The sequence below is a fragment of the Chenopodium album genome, chromosome 15 (genome assembly GCF_948465745.1).
Source record: "Chenopodium album chromosome 15, dcCheAlbu1.1, whole genome shotgun sequence".
NCBI lineage: Eukaryota > Viridiplantae > Streptophyta > Magnoliopsida > Caryophyllales > Amaranthaceae > Chenopodium > Chenopodium album.
In genome coordinates, this window is record NC_137848.1 from 51986111 (window position 1) to 52007390 (window position 21280).

Here is a 21280-nt window from a genome sequence, read left to right on the forward strand (position 1 = left end):
AACTGAAATAAGAATAAGAGCAAGAAAAAAAGACAGAAATGTCAATTGACATTTTGAGGAGTAAATTTGTCTCAACATAGTAGATAAGGAGTTCCTTAATTTGCAATCCTTATTTGCATGTTTTAGCTTTTATAGGTTAGTTATTAGTGATAAACATAGATATATTATAGAAATAAGGTAACACCTTTTAGTGTTACCATCAAATGTTACCTATTTTTTAAAAGTTTTACTTTAAAATGTTACTTATTACTTTGAAATTTTACTTAAGATTTGAGTTTCGAGGCTTGATTAAATGCACATAAAAAAAACTAGCACAAGCACTGGAAAAAATAATATTTTGCACTGATAACAATGTTGTTAGGTATATATTAAATTTAAGCTTGTATATATTAAATTAGTTAATAAGATAAGAAAATTAAATAAAATTTAAGCTTGTGTAATCATCGGTATTATATAATGATAACAATCGATTAATACGGTAATTCCAATAATTTTTATATAAGGTATATATTAAATTTAAGCTTGTGTAATTCATCGGTATTATATTTTAAATAAAATTAGTTAATAAGATAAGAAAATTAAATAAACAAATAATATTAAAATTATTTATGTATTAACAAATTACGTGAAAGTAGCAAACATTGCCTTATTTTTGTAGCAGCTTCTAATCGGGCACGCACATCATCCATTGCCTTATTTTTGTCGTCCAAGAATTTTTTACCAAGCTCGTTTATTCTCTCAATGAGGAATCGCCTCTCTATCACAAATGTCGGACAAACATTCTAAATATCGATTAAAACTAATTCCAAAGATAAATGGAGCCCCAATGTCCTTAGTATGTACCCCACTCAGAACTGCGAAAATCCTTCCATTTTTATCCAACAACCCGGCTCCCGATGATCCTAACGTGGTTCCAATACAAAATTGCATATATTTAGTTGAACCAGGAATCAATATATCTATTTCTTTAGGTATGACATGACTAATACTTTTCCAAGGCATAAGGAAACGAAGTCATAAATGTAGACATGCAATGGGTCCAAGGTAAGCGGGTGTCACGAATATTCATCATTGGGATGTTAGTCAGTCTTGGTGAAATAACATTAAGTATGCCAATTCCCTGAATTGCCCTACTTTGGTTTGAGAGTAACACCGCTTTAAACTCACCAACCGTGATACGATAATTTTCATATTCAAAATAGGGTTCGAGAATATGCCCACAGGTAACTATAATAACACACCCCATGTTGTTGGAAATAATTGAGCCAGTGCCAAAATTCTGATCCAAGTAACCATCTTTCATGCCACTTACTACTATTTGAACAGATTTAGGACGAAAATGTCATTGAAATAATCATTTATCCATTCTTTCTTCTTCACCAAAACCTCATCATAACTCATCTAATTTAATAAAAAAATACAATTATTTTTTAAAAAATAATAAACAAACAAATACATTTATGGGAAAAAAAATCAAGAATAAAATCAAACAATAAAAACGGGAGAAAACAAACATGTAAGAGAACAAAAAAAAGCCCACCAAAGAAATTAAAACAAAAAAAATAGAAACTTTAAGAAAATTTTTACCTTGTTTCACTAAGAAATAGTTTCAAGGGGCTTAAATCATGACCATGAACATATTTGCTCTTCTTATTAGAGGTGTTGAGGTTCAACGATTGGTCGGCGGGAAAGGAGGGTACGGTGGTGGCTAGGTGAACGGCGTTAAAGAGGGTGTACGGTAGTTTATAAAATGAAGTTGAAGAGGGTCTATGGTATTAGTGTGGTTAGCTCACTTAGCTGGTTGGAAGGGGGTTGGTTTTATGTTTCTTACTAAGTTAGTTCCCGTGTCATGCACGGTAATTTTCAATAACCATTATTAAACTATCATTACAAGCTAAGAGGTACACGCGTAGTGTGTGCCTCTTAGCTTTGCGTGTACCTCTTAGCTTGTGCAGTATAAAGTGAGAGTAGAAAAATTATTTATACATACCGTTCTATGAAGAACCACTTTCGCCCATATTTTCCTTTATCATTTATGACAGGTTGGATATCATACAATCTGATTATTTAGACATTTGAAACGAGTTCAAATAATAGAATGGAGAAGATGAATTTGATTTTCTGCAATATAAAATACGTAAATAATTTATATTAGTTTACATAAAATATAGGAATGGGTTTTATCATAAAACATTATCCTAATCATAAACACAAAATCTAATGTCATGCTATTAGAATCATGTTTTTTTTTTTTTAAATCATTAAACAAACCATAGAATCCTTGAATCAATGACAGATAAAATTTATTTTTTACATACACTAAAAAGAAAAAAAAATATTTACCTTTTTGAAGATAATATTACTCGAAAAATAAACAAATGTTCATATGATTTTGTATTCTTTGTTGAGTCCAATGTCAACCAATCAAACAATCAACAATTCCTGCAAATTCAACTGATACCATTATAATTGAAATTATGGAACAATCAAATTAACTCGAAATAGATGAATACTTGAAATAAAAGATGGTTTCTAAATAAAAGATGGTTTCTTGAAACATGACAATCGACTTTAATGGTTTATTAATTAAACGAAATAATAAAATTTTGGGGTTAATAAAGTTTCTTGTGAAAGGTTAATGAGGCTAGTATAATCAAAGAACAGTTATGGTCTTTGAGGATTGAAGCTACTCCCTCCGTGTTTTAATAAGTGTTACACTTACCAAATTCGGTCGTGTTTTAATAAGTGTTACAATTCTTTTTTTGGCTAAATAAAATATTTATCTCTCTCCTCTCATGGTCCCAACCCAAACCCACTACTACTTTTTTTTTATTATTATATCTTTCCTTGCACATTCATTACTTTTCAATAAACTATAAACCCCACTATCAATCTTTTACAATTTTTTAATACTCCAACTACCCCATTTACCTCTTATTTTATTTAAGTCAATTAAATTGCCTAAAACTATGTGCTGGTTAAACTGTAACACTCAAATACGGAAGGAGTAAGAGATTTGTTCAAAAAAATAAAACGTCAAATGCTTAATAGTTATTAGTGAGAAATGACATACTGTATATATTTTTATTATTAGGATTTTTTTTGGCATATCTTAGTAGTTAGCAGTGGATATGCTTAATGATTTTTTTTTTAAATTTTTTTTTTTGGTGTTGTTATATGGTAACCGTCAATTTTGTTGATCCATTAAAGCTAACTGCATGTTTAATGTGGAAGAGCAATTATGCATTTTTTTTTTTTACAAAAGCAGTTATGCATTTTTAACCGAGCAACTATTTTGGTAAAAAAAATAATACTATGTAATTTTTAATTTGAGGTAATAATAAAGATTGAAGAGGGCATTATGGGAAAAGTCAAATTTATCATCCAAAAAACCCTTTCTTTTTATATAGCACTATTGATAATTAGCTTTTTATAAAAATTAAAAAAAAAAAAATCTAAAAATATAGTTGACAAATTTTAATCAAAATAAAAGATTACAAAAGATATTTTAGATATAAAATAATATAGAAAATGATCAAAATTATGTTATATATATATATATATATATATATATATATTTATAGGAAGGCTCATATAAGAACCCTTCTCTATATAAGAATCCATTATATATATAAGAACCATTTTCAGACATTGGATCAATTAAGATCTAACGCTCTACATTTACCCGGATTAAAATAATGGCATTATTGTAAATTAATGAACTTTTTGTGGTATAATAGAAGTTTTAGAATAATTGGTCAGTTCTTTCTCTCTCTAAAAATTGGTGTAGCATTTTTCTCTCTCTAGAGTTCTTCCCCTTTCGCATATCTTGTTGGATTCATTTAGAGCTTTCAAAGCAAGATTCATCAAATTCTTTATTCAAATTTACTTGAACTCACGACTATTGTGCGAATTCTTCATAAATTAAGGTTTTCGTCAATATTATTGCAATTTTTGGCGATTTTTGGTTCGATTTTCGTTCTCTTTTAATTGTTAGCGATTTCCATTCGAATTCTATATTTTTTTTTCTTCGATTATTTATTATTTTGATTGTTTGATTTTTCTGTTCTAATTTTGATTTCATGTTTGTCGTTTATTTTTTGTACCATTTTGTTCTTGGCTCTTGGTTTCTTTGTAACTGTGGAATGTAACTGCTCGTGTATGTCAGATGTATGCTTTTACCTGATTGATAAGAATGTTAGTGGATATCCATTGAATTATTTTGTTTCCTGATTCATTAGTTCGATTTTTGTTCGATTTCAATTTTAATTTCAGTTTGCATTTTTTGCTATATTTTGTGTTTTTGAAATTAGGTTTTTGCATGTTGATGGATTTAGTTGATGTCGAACAAAATTTTCCTTCTTCCTCTGTTACTCATTCAGGTAATTTTAGCTGTATTCTATACTTTAATTTCAGTTTACTCTATCTTTCTAAAGTTTACTTACTACAAGTATGTTCTAAAGTTTTCACTCTATGTTCTAAAGTTTTCACACTATGTTCTAAATCTCAATTTTAGAATGCTAGCACTTGCATCTTTTTTTTTATGGTGATGGTTATTAATTTAGGAGGTGAACTATAATATTTTACAGTAGATGTTATGTCAATATAGAAAGAGAACGGTATCTGCTACATTGAAGTAAACTGTGAATGCACTAACAAATTTATAAAAGATGTATTGTTTTGATTATTTTGTAACTTGGTTGAGTCTTTGGGTCATAGCTAGTTGCAGCAGTATTGTTTGGGGTTAATGTCAAAATTAGACATCTAGTTTAGCTTATTTGTAAAAAGGCCCTAAATTTTCTATTGGACAAGTTTAAAGTAATGTTATGAAAGTATCCAGAAGAGAGTTGATATTAACATTTGACTTATAGAGATCAATATTCTTGTTAGCTTTCAAGCCCAATTATATTTGGTTGTTTTCAGAGATTAAATTGTGAGTTTCTTTAGTTATAAGTTCAATTTGAGTAATTGAATTTATGTTTGTTATTTGCATTGCGACCTTGCAAATTTAGTATTGTGAGCTGCTAATGATAGTTGGATGGGATTCATGTAGCTGATGCTTTAAATATGGAAGATGGTGACATGACTAACATCATTGACGGCCTTTAATTTTGTCATAAAACTCACAATGAGTAAGTTCAACTCCAGTTTCATTCAATAATATATGTCTATATTACTCTCTTTTTTTACGTGAATTGTGCACCTGAGATTTGTAATTGTTGTTAAATACCAGATAGGTTCTCATTATTACATGTTTTCAAATCTAGAAAATTTGGTAATTTTCTTAAATTGAATTGAATCCCCCTCTTTGTTCAAGTTCTTCCCTGTGTGTAATTCGCCCACATATAACTCTTATTCACCTCTCTTCTCACATGTGTGCATGTAAGTACTAATATTGTTGACTTAGATACCAGCAACATAATAAGCCAATTTTTAGAGCCTAGTGGTGTTAGTCTCCTTAGTTAAGTTGGTAAGAAATTACATCCTATAGACCTATACTTTATATTTTTTCTTTATAGATATATATTAAACCTCAATAAAGTATTGTGGTATAAGTTTTGGTTCGCGTTAGGGTCAATGAATTCAATAGCAAATTAAATGATGTTTCATATATATTAAACCTACTAGCTTAACGGGTAGAGCATTGTGCATATGCACAAAAATGTGGGTTCGAATCCCACGTAGGTTCATTATTATAATGTGCAAATGAGAGTTTGCATGACTATATGAGAGTTCAAATATAACAAAGTTTTCCATAGTCATTAATCATTTCAAGCCAATATTTTGCCCATACATCATTTCAAGCCAATTTTTTTGCTCATACAAAACAAAATTTAGTGTTAATCTGATATACATTTTTTTAAATATATGTTTAGAACATAAGCAGAAAATTTTAGAACATAGAAAAATATTTAACATAGGAAAACATAAGAAGGAAAATTATAGAGCATAAGCATAAAAAAAGTTTACAAAGTAGGAAAGGGTTTACAATATAAGAAAAAAAAAATAGAACACAGGACACAGGAAAAATTTAGAACATAAGTTGAAAAAATTTAGGACATAAACAAAAAAATTTAGAACATAAGAATAATTTAGAACATATTAGAACATAAGCTGAAAATTAAATTTAGAACATAGGTTGATAATTATATTTAGAACATAGGAAAAAATTTAGATCATAAAGAAAAAATTTATAACATAAGAAAAAAATTTAGAACATATGAATAATCAAGAACATAGTAAAAAAAATTAGAACTTAAGCTGAAAATTAAATTTAGAACATAGGAAAAAAAAATTAGAACATAGGCTGAAAAAAAATTAGAGCATAAGGAATAATTTAGATAATAAGCAGAAATAATTTAGAACATAGGAAAAAAATTAAATGACATATTGGCATACTTATCTTTTTTTATAGATATTAAACCTCAATAAAGTGATGTGTTATAAGTTTTGGTCTGTGTATAGGTCAATGGTTTTAGTAGCAAATTAAATGATGTTTTATAAACATTAGTCTACTAGCTCAAATGGTAGAGCATTGTGCAAAAGCACAAAGATGTGGGTTCAAATCCCACGTAGCTTCATATGTGTAATGTTGAAAATAGAATTATACTTCGTATTAGATTTGTTTGTAACAAAGATTTTAGACCTTCATTAATCATTTCAAGCCAATTTTTTATTTATAAAACTTACCACTAGTTTGATTTACTTTGAGTTATTCCAGTTTATTTATGAAATACTTTGGCTTTTTTTTTTTTTTTTTTTTTTTTTTTTTTTTTTTTTTAAAAAAAAAGTTATTTTGAGAGATAACCTATGTAGGAATCGAACCCACATCCCTATGCATTTGCATATTACTCTACCACTTGAGCTAATAGGTTTTAGCATACCTAAAATTAACCCTACGTTCTAAATTATTTTCCTATGTTCTAAATTTTTTTGCCAATGTTCTAAAGTTTTCTGCCTATGTTCTAAATTAGTTAAAAGTAATCTCCTTATGTTCTAAATTATTTATCCTATGTTCTAATTTTTTTTCTTATGTTCTAAAATTTTTTCTTATGTTCTATTTTTTTTTTCTCATGTTCTAATTTTTTTTCCTATGTTCTAAAGTTCTCTGCCCATGTTCTAATTTTTTTTCCTAGGTTCTAAACACGTGTTCTAAATTTTTTTTGCTTATGTACTACAAGTATATTTTTTGCCGGTTCTAATTATTTCCCATGATCTAATTAAAGGTATATAACCTAATTTTTTTTTTCTTATGTTCTATTTTTTTTCCCTATGTTCTAAATTTTATTACCTACGTTCTAAACTTTTAATCCTATATTCTAATTTAATCTAATCCTATGTTCTACGAGTAATTTTTTTTTTACTATGTTCTAAATTTTTTTTACTATGTTAAAATTTTTTCTATGTTCTAAATTTTTTTTGCCTATATTCTAATTTTTTTTTTCTGATGTTCTAAATTTTTTTCTTTGATGTAAGACTGTTCTAAATCTATTTTTCCATGTTCCAAATATTCAGTCTATGTTCTAATTTTTTTTCCTATGTTCTATATTTTTTCGTATAATCTAAGCCTATGTTCTAAATTTTTTTTTTACGATGTTCTAAATTTTTTTTTTACCATGTTCTAAATTTTTTCTATGTTCTAAATTTTTTGCCAATATTCTAGATTTTTATCTTATGTTCTAAAGTTATGTTCTAAAATTTTTCTCTAGGTTCTAAAGCTATAATCTATTTTTTTTTTCCAATGTTCTAATTTTTTTTTGGTCATGTTCTAAAATATAAGTGGGTAGTATATGATAAGTTTCTATTAAGTTGGGAATCCGAATAATGATAATAATAATACTAACAAGCGAAGGTTATATATACTCACAATTTATATCAATTGACTTCCCCATCACTTAAACTAACTTAAGCTATGCATAATAATTACACTATCAAGTAATTAGCAGCCTAATGAGCACCGGCATTCTTATGTCAGATTAGTTTCAAGACGGCATGTGATACACAAGCACATTCATGGCCATGAAAAGCCATACTATAAACTTTTTTTTTTCTTTTTTTTTTTTTGGGGGGGGGTGGGGGGGGGGAGCTAAAATCCTACTGGGCAAGAAGGCATGAAAGAAAAGAATTTCTATTAAAAAGATCACTATTGCAGTAATTCAACTAAGGTAGAAAGTAATAGCCAAACTAATGTAATCTTAACTAGCAATTAGATAGAATCTACTACGAAGTCTCCAGCAAAAAAACAAAGTGTATTTTTTAATTTTGATAGATAAATCCAAGCAATTTTTTACATGTTTGTCTCCTACCTAACCGAACACTTAGATGATAAATGGAACATCAAAAATTATGGAGTACCATTTTTGTTTTATGATTGCATATTTGCATGTAACAAAACTACGCCAACAACACGAATAAATGGTTGCAAATTCAATGGAATGATAGTCGATAGAATTGATAATTCATATATATCTCAATGCACCATTTCAAAAGAGTTTGCATTTCTTTTACCAAATGCAAGCAACACCTTTAACTAAGTCATATGCACTTACAACATCAACAATTCAACAAATTAACATTCTATCACCAGGGCGTGAAACCTCATGATACTCTCTACTTCCAAGGGGTCAAAACTAATAATTGATTCTGGACTATCAATGTATTCGAACATATAACATAATACATCTAAATTTAGAACATAGGTATAAATGTATTCGAACATATAACTTTAGAACATAAATAGAATTAGTACGCATTACAAATGCTAATTTTAATAAATACCTTACAGAATTGCTGGATTTGGCAGACAAGGTCAAGAAAGTTCTTGATCATATAATAATTAGTAGACAATACAAATGCTAGTTTTAAACACTATCTTACAAAATTGAAAACAATTTGGCAAATAATGTCTAAATCTACTAAAATCAACGACAAATTGAATGAAAATCTAACGAATTGAATTAAAAAACAATTGATACATGAAATTTGAACGATGAAGTAAACTACAAATCAAACGAAAAATTCGAACAATGATTTAAATCTGACAAATAGAACGAAAAAATTCAAACAATAAATTCGAAAACAAGTAAATCTAACAAATAAAAAACAATTAAATCTAACATATAATCAATGAACATATATCGAATTCGAAAAAACCATACCCGAATTTCAATGTTTAAAAAATTCAGGGTTATTTTTCGTCAAAATCAGTTCTTAAATTGAATAATTAAACTTGTTTTGTGATCAATGTTGTTGAATTTATACAAAAAACTGAATGAAAATCATTGAAAAACCTTCGAATTATAACTACAATGGTTGTTCTTGGGAGTTCGATGAGAGAGAAAGTCTTGTGTTTGAGAGAGAAAAAGACGACAGTATGTTTTGTGTTTGAGGTTTATGGTTTGTTTTGTTATTTACAAAAACGCCATTATTTAATCTCAACCATCAATTTTAATCTAATCCTAAGAATTAGATTGGTTCTTATATAACTTAGGTTCTTATATAAGAAGTGGTTCTTACCGGATCCCTCCCCTATATATATATATATATATATATATATATATATATATATATATATATATATATATATATATATATATATATATATATATATATATATTTGTGTAACTGATATGTCAAATCTTTTTTTATAGTAATTATATTGTATAAGATTAGGAAATTATTCTTGTATAAGATTTGTTCTTTAATAAAATTTTATTAAAAAAAAAAATTTTATGGACACCAGGAGATGACACGTATCATTGCTCGTGTGTCTTTTAGTATATAGTTATTGATTCTTTTTTTTTTGGTAGTTTATAATAAAACAGTAATTAAAATCAATTTTTAAGTTAACAATCACAATGTGACTAACATGTTGTGTTATAATCAACTTGTTATACCGGTCACTAACATGTTACGTTATATTTTGAGCATATGCATATTTTATTACCACTGTATTGATTTTTAATTTACCAGCCTCACCGTGTGGCCGTCTGGAAAAAAAAAACGTAAAGTTACCTCTTTTAACACCGATAGAGTTACCCTATTATACTGACAAAGCAACCTCTTGCTATAAAAAGCTTATGATCCTATTGTGGTCGTTGTTCGAAAGCACAAAAGTTCGTTATTACTTAAGAAATACACATCCTCGATCATTAATTAGTACTTATTTTTGTTAGAAAATACTTCGTATTGTGTCTCATTCTATGTATCACCCACCATTATTGGTTCATATCATTTTAACTATCCTCTTTCTTGATTTATTTTATAATAGAGATCATAATTTATATTCTAGTCTTTATATCTCCTTCTTTTCTTGTATACTATGTTTTATTCAACTCCATCCTTTTTTTAAAGTAGTTTTTTTTTTTTTTGGTACAACCTCCATAACTCTACAAGAATCCTAATTTTTGTGCTTAATTACCTCAATTCATTCATTTTCTAATTGCATCCATAAATTAAATATCAAAGTACAAAAATTTCAATTTAATGAAAAACTACATGACAAGTAATCTGGCTATGTTGTCATATCCAGTTTTACTAAATCGATGATATAATTTGAGTGTACAGGTGTTGTGGCAATTATATATATTGTAAAGAAACTGGTGTCTCCATTGTACTTGGTTAAGTATAATAGTGAGAGAATAACTTATGAGAAGCAGCCATCAGAACTTAAGGTAGAAAGAATATGTTAAATTTTTTAAGAAATTTTTTAAGAAAAATGATAGAGTTGAATCAAACGTAAATGTATACAAGAAAAGAGATATTAGTACTTGAATATAAATTACGTAAATTATATTTAATTTTAGGAAAAATACAGTTTAATAACCCCAATTTTACCCGATATACATTAAATAATCTCAACTATTGATTATTCTGTAATAAATTTCAACTTTCACTTGCGTTTTCTTTCTTCAATCTCGATTACCAATTTGTTTGCCACATGTTGGATATTTAGTGGTTAAAAAAAATTTAAACAATTAACTTTAAAAAACCATTCCCTTTTTTTTAACCACTAAATATCCATTCCCAAACCCCAACCACCCCTCTCCTTTTCCCCTGCCGGAAAACCCACCCATTTCCCTCCACCCATCTGCCAGCCACTTCCCTAGCCGTCCCGTCAACCTCCCTCTTCCCCTTGAACCACCACCCCTTTCTCCATAACCCCCATCCCTCCTCTCGAAGCCCCTCTCCCACCCCTCCAAACTTCCACAAACCCCCTTTGGCTATCACAATAAAGTTGCTAAAATTTTGTATTTGCTGTTAGGAAGGATATGAAGCATATGAATTTGCTTGAGGATGAAGCATTGGATCGTAAGGGATGGAGAAGGAAGATTTTTTTGGGTGACTTCACAAAATAATCAAATTTGGTTCATGTAGCCGACCCTACTTATGGGATTAAGGTTTTGTTTGATTGATTAAATGACAAGCTGACATATGTAATGTAACCTGCGATTAGAGGTTGTTGAGTTTTGTTGACCGGTTTGAGATTAAAGAAAGAAAACAACTTCCAAAATTAAGATTATTCTAGAATTATCCAAAGTTGGAACAATTAAAACCAATTATTCCAAATAAAAACCTATCATCCAATACCTTTAATTTGATCATAGTAATTCGAGTAATAATAAGATTAATAAAAATGAATACGATATATAAATTACTATTAAACTATACTTCGTATTTGGCAAGCTTTTTAAGATTTCTTAGCTTGAGAAACAATCCTTGGGCCAAACAAGGAGTTCTCGAGGAATAGCCTTGTTTAGAATAGAAGCCCAACCTAGTTTTCAGAAAAGGAGAAAACACCAAGTGACTTAGATTATAGAGTTAAAGCTCATTCAAAAATGCTGAAGTTTGCAATCGAAGACCAACAATAAAGTTGTGTCCCCAAAACAATTAAGTGATGGGTAAGAAATTTAAAAAACAAACAACAAATTATTTTAACTTTTGTACCTATGAATCAAGAATACAACATATTTCTGCAATAGATTGTTCTATGATATAAAGATAAAGGAGGGGTATCTGAATCCATCCAAGAAAAGGTTTTGGTCCAGGTTCTATCACCCTTCACATTATCAGCAGAAGCATAAGACTCAAGTTCAGCCATTTCATCAAGTGTACAAGGCCTCAATATTTTGGTTCAGATTGTTGATCTTGCTTGTTCCCGGAATAGAACAGACATCGTCCCCTTGATGATGAACCCAAGCAAGAGCGAGCTGCAATGCAGTGCACCCTTTCCTTGCAGCCATTTCACTAACCCGTTCAAAACATGTTTGTTAAGCTCAAGGTTTTCAGTCCAGAACCTTGGTATGTTCTACAAGAGTTTGAATCAGCAGGATTATTAACCAAAAAATCAAAAGGGATGAGTGAGAAGAGAAGAAAAACATGCAAAATTAAGTACGAAATACAAAGTCTATCAAGGGTCTACTTGTTTCGTATTATTTAATCTTTTTTTTTTAGAAAAAAAAATCAAATAATAAAATAAGTTCATATAAATAAAAATAAGTTTAGATAAAATAATAAATAATTTAAGACAAGACTAGATGAACCAATGTTACCAAACATATCCTAAAAAAAATTCTCACAATTGACCCTCTTTTTTTCTCCCTTTATATTAGTAGCCAAAATATATTTTAACCTGCTACTCATAATAACTGAAATTGAAAAAATAAAAATTAAGAAAAATTATACTCCCTCTGTTCCAATATAGTTCTATGAATTTTCTTTTCAAGCTCAAACATTGAAAGTACAATAGCCTACAAAAAGTACAATAATCTTCAAATTGTGCTTAAGAGATTACTGTGGATTATATAAGGTTTTTTGAACTGTTGTACAAACACCTTTGCTTGATATCATACTGTAACACACCTTTGCTTGATATTAATCATTATGCCCAATAAAACCGCTAACAAGACTACTGCCTTAGAAAGATAATCGAATCCAGACAGTCTGAATTGAGCAATATTGAAGAGACTCTTAAAGCCTAATCCTATATTTTCAAGAGAGGCTATTTTTAGTAAATTTTTGAGCCAAAAGACAACTAAGTAAAATATAGCATTACACAATAAAAGATGCTTTGAACACACCTTTCGGTAGTCACCTTCACAGAAATTTTCAACCACCTTGGGTCCCAAAGAAAAGAATCCACGACCTAAAGGGCTATATGCTACTATTCCGATGCCAAGTTCTCTATTCAACATCAACAACAACATGCTCATATACTTAGATCAGTAAATAAAACTTACAACCATTAAAACTACCCATTACGGTCCCCAAACTTCTAACCATGGGTGAGGAAGATGGACTTTGTGCAGAAAAAACTTGCAAGGTAACTATTTTAAAAGAAAATGGTAATAGTAGACTCACCTGCAGGTAGGCACAATTTCTTCCTCCTAATCTCGTGTCCACAAAGACCACTCCATCTGCACTGCTGTTATGGGATGAACAGCATGAGCTCTCCTGATTGTTGCAACACATGCTTCTGATAGACCAATGTACTTAATCTTTCCCTCTTCAACCAGTTTTTTTAGTTTGCCTATCTGGATGATGGACAGCAAAATCATGGATAGGAGCAGCAGCATGCAAGGGCAGCACGGTATTAACATATAAGTACGATTTATATTAAATGTTAGAGAGCAGAATGTTTTGGTGTTCAATTGAAACATGAAACCAAAAGCAAGAACCACTAAGATTCATCATGGAAGATCCCAATAAACATTTGTATTGTCCTTTTTTAGTTCTTGCAAAGCAGTAAACGGAAAACAAGCATAAAGATTTAAGTATAATGCTCACTAAGAACAATTGAGCTTGGAATCAACATATAGGGGTAGGCTATGAATAAGAGAGATTCAACACACTAACCGTGATTTCAATCGGAACACGGGTATCAACACGATGCTGATAAAACAAGTCTATGCAATCAACATCAAGTCTCTTCAAGCTAGCCTCAAAAGCAGCCCTCACATGGGCAGGATCACCTCGCACCTCTATCTTACCATCAACATATATTAACCCAAACTTGGTCGCTAGTTGTACCTTCTCTCTCATCCCTCCTTTTAGATCCTGATTAATCAAGCAAGAAACATTTATTTCCACACAAAACTAGCAACAATGTCTCACAAACAACATAATGTAGAAGATGTATGCCAAAGCGTGTTGAAATTTATATACAACTTCAGACAAATATGATGTAAATCAGCATTGTAAACTTTTGTGACTTAGCAATCACGAGACTTGTTCTCCAAACTAAAAGTACTCCTCCTATCATAACTAGTCTCCTTTTACAAGAGGAGAACAAAAAGGAGAGAACTTGGTGCTTCTCCCGCCAATCTATTACAATAACTCTATCAGAATAACTGTGTACAAGATAGTCTAATCATACACAACAATGGAAAAATTGCACCCCAACTACCACAGGACAAGATCTTCTTCGAATTCTTAGATATTAATAATGCACCACAGAAGAGAGGCAGGGGGTAAGGGTAAGACGGGGAGACAACGGATAACTTGACAGAAACCAGCAATTCATAATACAATAATTTAAGACAGCATGGACATGAGGAATCAGCAAACACAAGACAAATTGCCATGGCAGATAAACCGAAAATCTTAAGAGTTGTACTGTTTGGGTAGAGCTTCCCACGGTTCAGTATTTTAGAACGTACCTTAAGTTATTGAATGAAAGACATTAAAGAAAGAAAAAATGAAATCACAAATCAGAGACAAAAACTATTAAATGTCCAAGAGCTTATGCGTAATGAAGACTAGGAAGCATCAAGCTTACAAAAACACTAGATAGCTGATTAATATTGCACTAAGTAGCAGTTAAGAGAAGGGAGGGTAAAAAAGAATCTGGTTAGAGGCTTGAATGAGTTGATTATGATGAAAATGTTTGACCCGTATCTGTCCACACAGTAGTTCTAATAGTGTTCGGTCATCAGAAGCCCTATATTACAGAATTTACAATCAGAACTTCTGAATTACAGCATATAGAAAGTATTATAGCTAGAAACAAGAAATGTAAAATATTCAAATCCCTTGACCATGCAAGATAACATAAGACGGCACCCAGTCACCCACAAAGATGCTACCACAAATTAAGGTATTATGTTCTGTAAATGAGAAGAGAAAAAGACGTACCCATAAGAGCAAGTATGCAGAACAAACTCCTTGCATAAACAGCCAATTACTCTAAAGAGATAAGCCTTTTCTTCAGCCCCTTGCAAGATAAAAAGGAAAGTGCAAGAAGAGATCATACACAGCCAGGCTGCAGGCAGGCAAGCAGGCAGCATGTGTTTACCCTAGGCTCTGACAGAAGAATTATAACTAGAAAAACACAAGAAATGAGCCAGCTCTATGACTATGAATGGGTGCACGGTGAAACCTCATTAGAATCCAAACTCTAATATCTGGGGTTGCAGGTATGCCAAGTACAACATTTACCACATTCGCCATCCACATTCCCAAAATGAGAGAAGGGAAAGACAAAAGTAACAATAGAAAAATAAAAATTTGCCTGAATTACCAGACTAGAACAAGCCATAAATACACTATATACAGGAAATTATTAAAAAATTGAAACATGACAGCAGCAGAAACTTAAACTTACATTCCATCATATTTTTCGCTCCATTGCTTTCCAGACAGAACCTAAGTACAAGCTTTTTACAGTGTCAAGAACTCAATATTCATTACTACCATGTCTACCAGAGCTCAGAAGTATCACTGTCTTCCCTATGACCCCTTATAGAGCCATGGGAGCTCCAGAATTGCTGCTCTGCATTGTCATCCACTGGTTGACCATACTCCTCATCACTGTCTTCCTCATAAATTTCAAATTCTGAATCATTTCCTACAAACAGTTCTTCAAATCCATCATCTTCAGTAACATCATCAAAAGGTCCTAGCTCCTGATCAACAGCGATAGGATGATCTTTAATGAGAGTGTCATCATTAGGTAAGGCCAATTTCATTTCTCGTCCTATTCTCTTGCAGTCTTGCCATGCCTGACCAGCTCAAACAAATGATTTTTGATAAGGAGACCTTCATCCTTTTGGACGAGTTCACCATTATCATCATATGCCTTAAACAAGAACAAGGTGTCCCTCTGGCCCTTCAAAATTACATAAAATGGTTTAGGATGCCCAACTGACATAGCCCTTAATCTGTGCCAAATACAACATTTGCAACTTGTGCCAATCTTCATTCCCAAATTAGAATAAGGGAAAAGCAAGAAAACCAAAAGGAAAATAAATATTTACCCGAATCACCAGACCAGAACAAGTTATAAAAACACTATATACAGAAAATTACATGAATACAGAAAATGATGGCAACAGGAAAACTTCCATTACTTCATATTTTCACTCCATTTCTATCCAAATAGAACCTAAATATCAACTTTTTACAGTGTCAATATTCAATACTACCAGCGTTCAGAAGTATCACTGTCTTCCCCATGACCCCCAGGCCTCCAGAATTGCTGCTCTGCATTGACGTCCACCAGTTGATCATACTCTTCATCACTGTCTTCCTCGTAAATTTCAAATTCTGAATCATTCCCGTCAAATAGATCCTCAAATCCATCATATTCAATAACATCATCAAAAGGTTCTAGCTCCTGACGAGCAACAGCAACAGGATGATCTTTAATGAGAGTGTCATCATTAGCTAAGGCCAATTTCATTTCTCGCCTTATTCCCTTGCCATGCCTGACCAGCTCAAACAAATGATCTTTGATTAGAAGAGCTTCATCCTTTTGGATGAGTTCACCATTATCATCATATGCCTCAACCAAGAACACTGAATCCCTCTGGCCCTTCAAACTTACATAAAACAGCTCTGGATGCCGAACTAACATAGCCCTTAATTTGTTGGGTAGCCCAAAATCCTTTCTGAAATGTGTCAAATGGTCTATCAATGACCTCTTTTCAACTGTCATCCCCAAAATTTCCCTCACTACACTGCAAGCCCTCTTTTCTGCTTCTAGAGAATTCTTACGAAATTCATTAATTGAAGTCTTATAGGGACATATATCTGGCAATTCTCCGAATCTAATCAAAAAATCATGATGGCGTCTCTTCACAGTTAATCCCTTTCTTAATTTTACTTGCTTAAATTTCAAAGGCCTATCCACAATTAGCTCAGGTGAGTGATTTCTAAACTTTGGCAACGGTTCCGCTAAATTTGGGTCCCAAGAAACAAGTTCAAGAGCATTACCATAGGATGTAGTAACAATCTTGAATTTTTCAGGATTCTCATTGCAAAGACGAGACCTAAAATTGGGTGGCAGACCAAGATCAGGCCCCAAATGTGCAAGCTTTGACATAACAAGCCTCCTATGAGGAGAAAGCATGAGCAGCTTTTGAAGCTTGTTGGCCATCAAAACAGAAGCAGTAGACTTAAGATGGGCTTCTCGCAAAGAAAGCGATTCAGCAGCTGGGGTTAAACGCACACATAGTTGGGAGTTTGTTTTCGTTGCGTTAAGTGGAGTAGGCGGATATGGCACATAGAAAAGCTCAAAGAGGGTAGGATAACGTTCGATCATAGAGAGAATAGACCGAGGCTTTGATAGAGATAAGTAGGAACGGCATTTGGAAAGAACATGGATAGACATGTAGTGTTTAGGCTTCGAAAGAAGCAAATTCCTAAGCTTCTGCACAAACCGAATTCGATTTTGCTTAATCACATGCCTATCTAATGAACGATCTCGTACCAGCTTAGGAGCTGAACAACAAATAGAGAGGGACTTCCTCTTCCATTTCCCCGATGAAATCACAAAACCATACCCACCTCTACCAATCCTATCCATTGTAACCGAGGGTATAAAGCTCCGTGTTCGTCTCTGAGCCAGGGCAGGAGGGAGAAAAGGTCTAATTTCATAGTTCAATCCTAACATTAAAGGGTTCTGCAATACATTAGCAACCAAATTTGATTCAATTACCAAATAATTCATGATTCAATCCTAACATTAAAGGAAAGGGTTATGCAGTACATTAGCAACCAAATTTGATTCAATTAACAAAAAAATCATAGTTCAATCCTAACATTAAAGGGTTATGCAATACATTAGCAACCAAATTTGATTCAATTAACAAAAAAATCATAGTTCAATCCTAAAATTAAAGGGTTCTGCAATACATTAGCAACCAAATTTGATTCAATAATAAAAAAAAGCTTGAAAAATCACAAAAATAATTTCAGGGATATTTCATTTAATTATCAAATTAGGGTCATAAATTTCTTGTCTAGCAACATAATCGATGGTTGTGATGTTTCATAATCTTAGTAAGTAGAACCAATAAGATAAACCCTAGACTGTGAAATTGATATGATTGATTGATTACAAAAGGAAACAACTAACCTCAGAAAGCTGCTTCAATGGGGGATACAAGTATGGAGATTGTCAAGTGCGCATCAATGGAGAACTGAGAAAGAGAACATTGACAGCAATTCAATGGTTTCTATAGTTGGTCGGACATAAAAACTCAAGGAATTATTTTTTATTTATTTATTTATTTTTGCTGCTTTAATTACATATTTACATTAAAACAACATTTTAATGTCTTTTTTTTTATAAAAAAAAAAAAAAAGGCTAACACAAAATTCTCATAAGATTAAAATTTTCCACATTTATTAAGGATAATCAAAATCATTTTTACAGGTTTTATGCATAAAATAACCAAACAAAAAAAGTTTGATCCAACACTATTTAAAAGAGTTTTTTACGAAACCAGACAGAATACTAGAAAAATTAATTGCTTAACACGAAGATCGGGCCGTTTTTGAGCAACCCAAAGGCAGGGAACTGGGGTTTTTTCGGTGGGTTTTGGCCAGGAATTGTGGTTGGAGGCCAGGCTGGTGGCCTACCTATTATGGAGTATTTTGTTTTATTTTATGGACTAGTTACGTGTTAACATGTGTTAAAATAACTCGTTGTATCAAGTTGTTGACCAATTGTTGACCGGATGCACCTATTATGAGAAAGCGCAAATAAAATTTAGTTATTCAATAAGAAACAAAAGATAGGATTATTAAGACAGGCTAAGAGACATACGCAATGCGTATGTGTCAATGTGTGCAATATAAGTAATCTATCAAACCCAATTCTCTGTTTTTTTTTCTCAATATTATCTACTTAATTCTAATAAAAAAAATATTAGTGGGTATTATTAGTGAATTTAAAAATTGTTGATAAACTATAATAAAAGACACATGCATGACAATATAAAAAAATCTATCACACTCGATATTTTTTTCCAAAAAAAAATAGTGGATTTAAAAATCGTTGAGTAAAAAAATAGTTATTAAAAAACCATATAATATGAGAGTGAGTGATATTTCAAGTGATTAGAGCTCCCTTCCCGATTTCAAGAGATCTTGGATCGATTCTCACCCTCGCCCTTGTGGCTCTCTGAACACCAAAAAAAACCATATAATATTTAAAAAAATATATGTTGATGAGTTCATGAGGCCAAATAATAGAGTGTGAATTCTCTCAAAAATTCTTTCAAAAAAAAAGAATATATATTCTCTCAAAAAAAAAAAAAAAAAAAAAAAAGAAAATGAGAAGGGTATTTTTGGAAATTGAAATTTATTGCCCAAAATCCTTCCTATAAAATTATAGATAAGTATTAAATCAACCAAATTAAGGATTAATACGTAGGGAGTATTGTGTAATAAAAATAATAGAATTCTCAAGGTAATCAATAACTAAAAGACACACTAGCAATGATACATGTCTTTTATTGTGTGTCCTTAGTATTTTATTTCAAAAAATAGAACAATTTTTTTAAACAAGTTATTTAAACTCATTCGTATTTGTCAATCATATAAATGATCAATAATATTTACCTTTAATTTCTTATGTTGATACAAAACAACAAAAGAATAATAAGGAAATACATAATATTTTTTAAGAAGATGTAATTTTGATGGAATATTTTGCATAAATATAATCTTGATTAAATATCAATGAACATCTTATAAATTTATATATATATATAGAAATCATGCTATATAAATTGAGAAATTTATCAAAAATATAAATCAGTTACACAAATGGACTACACTCTTATCATTCAATTTTTATTTATTAAGGCCCGAAAGGGTAGGCCTTGAGTGCGACCGCCTAGGGCTCACGGCACAAAGGGGTCCAAAAATTTAAAACAAAATCAGTTTGCATAGTTTTAGAATTTACTTTGTAATTTTTACTCGTTAGAAAAAAGCTACATTTTAAAAAGATAATTACTGTATTTAGTTAGCAATTAACTTTAATTACTTAGATGTCAATTAGGTAGAGATAACATAACCTCTTCATTTCTTCTTCGAATCTTCCAGATTTTATGAGTATATGCTCCAAAATATTAATCTTTTCAATTACACCGTTTTATATTTATTTAATTACCGAAATATTATACAAAGTTATTACTCTAGCATTGTGTATGGAGACTTATTATTCAAATAATATAAGTAATTTTCATTGTCTTATATTTAAAGCTATTGCATATAAAAAAAATTTGTTTACTAATTAAGGCTTTGTTTGGTTCAATATTAATAAAGGAAGGGAAGAGAAGGGAAAAGAAAAGAAAAGAAGGGAAAGGAAATATTAATTAGGTGATTTTATTTTCTAATATTTGGTTAATGAAAGAAAAGGAAGGGAAGAGAAAGAAAATATATAATGTATAACTTTTATTTTTCTCTTTCCAGTTGAATTCCTCCAATTTTGGGAAATTGGAGGAAAGGAAAGCTAACAATTTGTAAAAGAATTTTCCTTCCACTTCCCTTCCTTTCCTTTGAATTCTCATTTCATTTATTCAACCAAACATGGGAACATCATTAATACCCTTTCCTTTCTTTTCTTTTCCACCCAAATCCCTTCAACCAAAAAGGCCCTGGGGCCCTTTTTTTACATTATGCCATTATGCTTGGGGCCTATAAATTTTCAAGAATGGGGCTGTGAATTTTGCTATGGATGTGTGATTAGTAATTAATTTTGTGCGATTTGTGATATTCATATTCATGCAAGTGTTCTATCTAAAGCCGATCAAGTCGACCTCAATGTTGTGGTGTAATTGTGTAAATGTTACCTGCTCATACAGTATTTGGAAAGTTCTAGAGGTTCTATTACTTTTTGCTGCATCAGTAGGATTTTGCCTCTAGATCTTAGTTATTTATTGGTCAATGCGATGAATTTTTTTTTATGTATGGCGAATAGTAATTACTTTTGTGGGATTTGTGAGGTTCATATTCATGCTGGGTGTTTATCAGGTAAGCGTGCCATCTTCCC

General features: G+C 31.0%; 1 protein-coding gene and 1 pseudogene across 4 annotated transcripts; both read right to left on the reverse strand.

Moving 5' to 3' along the window:
* Positions 1-11807: 11807 nt before the first annotated feature.
* On the reverse strand, positions 11808-18490 carry LOC145583359 (protein WHAT'S THIS FACTOR 1 homolog, chloroplastic-like). Of its 4 annotated transcripts, XM_081640595.1 has the most exons (7): positions 18356-18490; positions 15602-17899; positions 15133-15211; positions 13855-14055; positions 13360-13532; positions 13080-13182; positions 11808-12307 (listed from the first exon to the last, which is right to left on the reverse strand). In XM_081640595.1, the coding sequence occupies exon 2, from the start codon at positions 17888-17890 to the stop codon at positions 16418-16420; it is 1473 nt and encodes a 490-aa protein (XP_081496721.1). In that variant the 5' UTR covers positions 17891-17899; positions 18356-18490; the 3' UTR covers positions 11808-12307; positions 13080-13182; positions 13360-13532; positions 13855-14055; positions 15133-15211; positions 15602-16417. The 4 variants fall into 4 exon arrangements, with proteins under 4 accessions (XP_081496721.1, XP_081496723.1, XP_081496719.1 ...); XM_081640597.1 differs by lacking the exon at positions 15133-15211; XM_081640593.1 differs by having other exon boundaries at positions 15133-17899.
* On the reverse strand, positions 12105-13211 carry LOC145581413 (putative aldo-keto reductase 5 pseudogene; annotated as a pseudogene).
* Positions 18491-21280: the final 2790 nt, after the last annotated feature.

Coding starts and splice junctions, on each gene's coding strand:
- LOC145583359 (XM_081640597.1), bottom strand. CDS start 17,890: ATGTTAGGATTGAACTATGAAATTAGACCTTTTCTCCCTCCTGCCCTG.